The following is a 6,777-nucleotide window of genomic DNA, read 5'->3' as shown; positions in this document are numbered from 1 at the left end:
TGCTACAAGTCCTGGGAAACATTCATTCAGTCTTAGGTGAATAACATTCATGCCAGTCAATAACCATCACCAATAAGAGAGAGAATCTATCTCCCCTTGACATTCAACAGTATTGACTTCTCTGAATCCCCCACTATTAATATTCTGAGGCTTACCATTAACCAGATCAGTTTTATAAGAGAGTTTTTTTTTATTTATTTGTGCAACGTGGGGATCACTGGTTAGATCAGCATCTCTGGCACATCCCAAAATGCCTTTGAGAAGGGGATAATGGGCTTCCTTCTAAACAGCTGCTATCCTCAGGGTACAGGAACATCCACAACACTGTAGGGGAAAGAGTTCCAGGATTCTGACCCAGCAACAGTGAAGGAACAATGATGCATATTTCCATATCAGGATGACATGTGGCTTGGAGGGAAACTTAATGGTGCTCCCAAATATCTACTACCCTGATCCTTTCAGGTGGTGGCAGGCATGGATTTGGAAGGTGCTGTCAAGAAAGCCTTGGTGAGTTGCTGCAGGGCATCTTATACATAGTACACACTGCGGGCCCTGAGCACCTATGGTGAAGGCAGTGAATGTTGAAGTGGTGGATGTGGTGTCAGTTAAGTGGCTGCTTTGTCCTGATGGTGTCAAGCTTCTTAAGTGTTGTTGGAACTGCACCTATCAGGAAAGTGGAGGAGTACTGCTTCACACTCCTGACTTGGACCTTGTACATAGTAAATTGTTTTTGGGGATCAGAATTACTCACATCAGAATTTCTAACCTCTGGCCTGCTCTTGTAGTCACAGTACTTAAATGACTAGTCTAGTTCTCTTTCTGGTCACTGGTAGTCCCAGGATATTGATAGTGGTAATCCTATTGAATGCCACACAATTCCTTTGTACTGCTCCCATAGCCAAAACATTTATATGGTCAGTTCAATTCAGCCTCTGGTTATTGGTAACCTCAAGGATGTTGATTATGGGGGATTCAGTGATGGTAATGTCATTGAACGTCAAGGGATGAATGGTTAGATTCTCTTTCGATGGGGATGATCATTGACCGACACTTGTGTGGCATAAATATTATCCTCAACTAATGGCCTAAGCCTGGATGTCATCCAGTTCTTGCTGCATGTAGACACAGACTGCTTCAGTATCTGAGGAGTTATGAATGGTGTTGAATATTGTGCAACCATCAGCAATCATCATAAAATCTGGCCTTCTGATGTGAAGGGTCAAGGTCATTTTTGAATCAGTTAATAGTTGGGCGTCGGACATTATTTTGAGGTGGTCGAGGTGATTGACCTCGACTTCCCCAAAATCCTATTGACTCCAGTTTTGCTAAAGTTCTTTGATGCCACACTCAGTCAAATGCTGTTTTGATGTCAAGGGTACACACTCTCAACTCACTCTGGAGTTCAGCTCTTTATGTCCATGTTTGGTCACAAGGTTGCAAATGAAGTAAGGAGTGAGGTGGCAGAAACTCAGCAAGTTAGTACTTTGGAAATGGCACTATTGATGGTCCCTTTTATCACATTGCTGATGATCGAGAATAGACTGATGGGTGTTAATTAGTCAGATTGAATCCGTCCCAATATATTTGTGCACAGAATGTACCTAGGAAGTTTTTCACATTGTCAGCCAGATGCCAACATTGTAGTTAGAACAGCTTGTCCAGAGGTGTGGCTCTTTCTTGCAAATAGATCTTCAGTACTATTCCTGGAAGGTCATCAGGATCCATAGTTGCTGCACTATCTAGTGTCTTCAGTCAATTCTTAACATCACATGGTGTGAATCTAATTGGCTGAAAACTGCCATCTGTGATTTTGGAGACCTTACAAAGAAGCTGAGATACATTATCAGAACTTCTGATTGAAGTTCTCAGCCTTGTCGTTTGCATCAATTTGCTGGGCTCCTCCACTGTTGGATATTAAGATATTGGTGAAGCCCTACCTGCTGTTAGTTATTTAATTGTCCACAACCATTTGTGACTGGATGTAGCAGGACTGCAGAACTAAGATCTGATCCATTGATTTTAGGATCATTAAGCCCTATTATGTGCTGCCTCTGCTGTTTGGCATGAAAGTAGTGCTGTGTTACAGCTTCAGGAGGTTGGTACCTCATTTTTTGATGTGCCTGATGGTGGTGCTGCTCCTGGCATTCCCTCCTGCGCTCCTAATGGAGCCAGGATTGATCACCTGGCTTCATAGTAATGGCAGTATCTCACCAGGAAGTTACAGATTGTGGTTGAATACAATTCTGTTGCTGTTGATGACCCACAGTACCTGATAGACACCCATGTTGGAGTTGCTAGATCTGTTTGAAGCTGGTCCATTTGGAATGGTGGAATGGAAAATAACCTCAATTTAAAGACAGGACTTTTGTTTCCACACTGGCTGCATGGTAGTCCCTCCTATAGATGCTAATATGGATGTACCCACCTTTGAAGGCTAAATAGATTTTGTTTTCCTCTTGTTGATTACTTCATCACCTGCCACAAACACAGCTGCTCTCTAGGATTTGACCAGCCCAGTCCATCTTGGTGCATTGAGCCCCACTTGGACAATGAAGCCAGAGTACATTCTATATCCTTTATCCCTTTGTGCTTCCTCCAAATTATGTTCAACATGGTGGAGCACTGATTTATCAGCCAGGTGGTGGGGAGGAAGGGCAGGCAGGTCGGAGACAGGAGGGAGAGAGAAAAAAAGGAGACAGATAGAAAAAGAGAGACAGAGTGCAGTCAGTTGTAATCAGGAGGTTTCCTTGTCCCGTTTGACTTGCTGCTATGAGACACTGTGCAGTCTGAAGACAATGTTGTGCACTTTCTTCCTGATTGTATACCATTATGCATCCACTTCTGGTGGCTCTGTCCTGCAAGTGAGATGGTGATGATTGTGTCTTAGCCATTGTCTGTAATTATGACTGTGTTAGGCTGATGCTTGACTAGTATGTGAGATATTATGAAGAAAAATTGTGCAGGAATGACTGCACTGAGTTTACCATTGTTCTTTCTGGTACTTAGGTCAATGATGGGTGGTCTTTTTTCATTCTTTTGTTTTGACTTTCTAGCGTTTGATTACAACTGAGTAATTTGCAATGCTATTTCAGTGGACAGTTAAAAGTCAAACACTTTGATACAGATTTGGATGAATATGTAGGCCAGACCAGGTAAGGATGATGCATTTCCTTTCCTAAAGGGCATTTTGCAAACTTGACATTTTTTTTTTGTTTTTTTACAGCAACCAACAGTTACACTGTCACCTACAAGCTAGCTTTTAATTCCAGATTTTTATTGAGTTCAAATTTCACCATCTGCAGTGGTGGGATTCAAACATATGTCCCTGAGACAAGAGTAGGTCAGAAGCTGGGAATTCTGTGGCTCACTACCTGACAACTGAATTTTCCCCCATCAATACACCAAGTCATGATTGTGAGCATGAATGAAAAACGTTCAACACTATTCAGGAGAAAGTAGTCAATAGGATCAGAATCCTATCCACCAGTTTAAACATTCACTCACTTCACCACTGGTGCATAATTGCACATACCATCTGGAATTTGCACTGCAGCGACTCATCAAGACGCCTTTGACAGAATTGTTCAAACCTGTGACCTCTATCATCTCAAAAGGACAAAGTTAAAGATGCAAAAGAACTTTACCACCTGAAAACTTCCTCTCCAAGTCACAACCACCCCTACTCAGAGCCACATCACCTATTCATTCACTGTCAAAGTCAAGGAATTCTCCACTGAAGGTTTACCTACACCACATGGACGGCAGCAGTTCAAGAATAGGGCTCATCAACATCTTTGCAATGTCAATTAAGAATGGGAAACAAATGCTGCCTTTGCCAATGACATTCACATCCTATTACTGGATAAAATAAAACCTAAACGCAGTACAAGACCTTGTAGCTTTCCCTTTTGTCATGCTAATCACAATTATAGTATATGAGGAAGATTTTAAATTTTATACCCAGTACAGGGTCAAATAGATAATCTACAGTTACTGAACAGTATTAGTCCCTAGGGTGTTTTTAATGAGTTGAAATTGCTAGTTAATTTATCCCCTTCTTTTCTTTAATTAACTTGTCATGACACACCTCTGAAGGAAGAGGGACTTGAACCCAAGTCTCCTGGCTCAGAGATAGGGACATGTCCAAGCACCACAAGATCTCATTGATCCCCTCCATCAGTCAGTTTCAGAACTCCTATAGCAACTTCTAATAATGACCTTATCACATTTTTTCAATGGCTTAGAATTAAACCAATTTATAGCTGAGTTGTATAGCTGAATCAAAGATTCCCATTTACATCCTCTATCTGCTGAATTAGTTCAGTCAGGGTTCCAATGTTAGGTTATTTCCTACCTAACCTGTCTTGCTTCCGTTTCCTTAGCATTATTCAGTGACTCACAGTGATTAGGAAATTTCAAGTTGGGTCTGCTAAACCAGACATGAAAATGGACATGTTTATGTCCCTTTCAGTAATCTGCACAGGCTATATAATATCCCACAATATTCAATTATTCAGGCCTGTCAAAAAAAATGTTTCCTTAAAATGATTTCATTCAACAATGGCAGCTGTACTAAATCAAATACATCCAGGTGTACGTCTGTTACTCAAAACAACAAGTGGTCTGTGAAGAAACCAGGTAAACCTGTGGAGGACTCCAGAACTTTCTGCAAGGTGAATAGGCTCTTGTGTTGTAATGCTAGTGTTTCTACTTCTGATGGAGGAGACCTGGGTTCAAGTCCCAACTGCTTTAAAAATATAAAGTAATAACATCTCTGAACAGATTAATCAGAAAACATCTATTTATCTTCAGGCAACGGCTCTTGTAGCACAGTGGTAGTACCCCTACTTCAGGGCCATAAGGCTCAGGTTCAAGTCCCACCTGATCTAGAGGTGTTTAATAACATAGAACATAGAACATAGAACATAGAACCGTACAGCACAGTACAGGCCCTTTGGCCCACGTTGTTGTGCCGAACTTTTACCCGAAACCTAAGGTCTATCTAATCTCCACCGCTACCTTGTACTATCATCCATATGCCTATCTAATAGCCGCTTAAATGCCCCTAATGAGGCCGACTCCACTACCCTCTCTGGCAATGCATTCCATGTCCCTACCACTCCTTGAGTAAAGAACCTACCACTGATGTCTCCCCTATATCTACCTCCTTTCACTTTAAAACTATGTCCCCTCGTAAAAGCTACCTCCACCCTAGGAAAAAGTCTCTGGCTATCTATAGCTCTGATTATTTTGTACATCTCTATCAAGTCATCTCTCATCCTTCGTCGTTCTAAAGAGAAAAGCCTTAGCTCTCTCAACCTTTCCTCCATTCCAGGCAACATCGTGGTAAATCTCCTCTGCACTTTTTCTAACGCTTCCACATCTTTCCTGTAATGAGGTGACCAGAACTGGACACAATACTCCAGATGTGGCCGAACCAGGCTTTTGTATAGCTGGAGCATAACTTCACAGTTCTTGACCTCAATCCCTCTATTAACGAAAGCTAACACACCATACGCCTTCTTAACAACTCTATCCACCTGGGTGGCAGCTTTCAGGGAACTGTGAACATGAACCCCAAGATCCCTCTGCTCCTCCACACTGCCAAGAATCTTTCCGTTAACTCTGTATTCTGTTTTCAAGTTTGTCCTTCCAAAATGAATCACCTCACACTTTTCAGGGTTAAACTCCATCTGCCACTTCTCAGCCCAGCTCTGCATTCTATCAATGTCCCTTTGTAACCTAGAACAGCCCTCCGCACTGTCCACAATGTGACCCACCTTCGTATCATCCACGAACTTGCTAATCCACCCTTCCACTCCTTCATCCAAATCGTTTACAAAAATCACAAATAGAAGAGGACCCAGAACAAATCCTTGTGGTACACCACTTGTAACTGAGCACCATGTTGAATATTTTCCATTCACTACCACCCTTTATCTTCTAAGGGCCAGCCAATTCTGAATCCAAATCTGCCACATTTCCCCCTATCCCATGCCTCCTTACCTTCTGCATAAGCCTACCATGGGGAACCTTATCAAGTGCCTTACTTAAATCCATGTATACCACATCCACTGCTCCACCTTCATCCATGTGTTTGGTTACCTCTTCAAAGAATTCAATAAGGTTTGTGAGGCATGATCTACCCCTCACAAATCCATGCTGACCATCACGAATCAAACTGTGCCTTTCCAAGTGATCATAAATCCTGTCTCTCAGAGCCCTTTCCAATAATTTGCCCACCACGGACGTAAGACTAACTGGTCTGTAATTTCCAGGGGTATCACTGTTCCCTTTTTTGAACAAGGGAATGACATTTGCCTCTTTCCTATCTTCTGGCACTATAACACGTGTGAACAAGTTGATTTAAAAAATATCTAGTTATCTTCAGTTTTCAAATGCAAAATACTGTTAGTTACAACAGAGGGACCAACAAGAGGGAAAAACATACTTGACCTCATCCTTACCAATCTGCTAGCTGCAGTTGCGTCTGTCCATGATAGTATCGATAAAAGTGACCATCGCACAGCCCTTGTGGAGATGAAGTCCCGCCTTCACATTGAGAATAACCTTCATCGTGTTGTGTGGTACTATCACCGTGCTAAATGGGACAGACTTCGCACAGATCTAGCAACTCAAGACTGGGTATCCAGGAGACACTGTGGGCCATCAACAGCAGCAGAATTGTACTCCAGCACAGTCTGTAACCTCAAGGCCTGGCATATCCCCCACTCAACCATTACCATCAAGCCAGGTGATCAACCTGGAGAGTGCAGG

At 42.3% G+C, this 6,777-nt stretch overlaps 1 protein-coding gene across 1 annotated transcript in view; it reads left to right on the top strand.

The window, feature by feature from the left end:
* The window catches only part of rad54b (RAD54 homolog B), an 84,874-nt gene extending 81,618 nt beyond the window's left edge, over positions 1 to 3,256 (top strand). The window contains exon 8 of the mRNA XM_020530045.2: positions 3,224 to 3,256. Within this exon, the coding sequence (XP_020385634.2) occupies positions 3,224 to 3,256 (33 nt within the window). The remainder of the gene's footprint in view (positions 1 to 3,223) is intronic.
* Positions 3,257 to 6,777: the final 3,521 nt, after the last annotated feature.

The sequence above is a fragment of the Rhincodon typus genome, chromosome 4, assembly GCF_021869965.1.
Source record: "Rhincodon typus isolate 14 chromosome 4, sRhiTyp1.1, whole genome shotgun sequence".
NCBI classification, from domain to species: domain Eukaryota; kingdom Metazoa; phylum Chordata; class Chondrichthyes; order Orectolobiformes; family Rhincodontidae; genus Rhincodon; species Rhincodon typus.
This window is presented reverse-complemented; position numbering and strand designations above follow the sequence as displayed.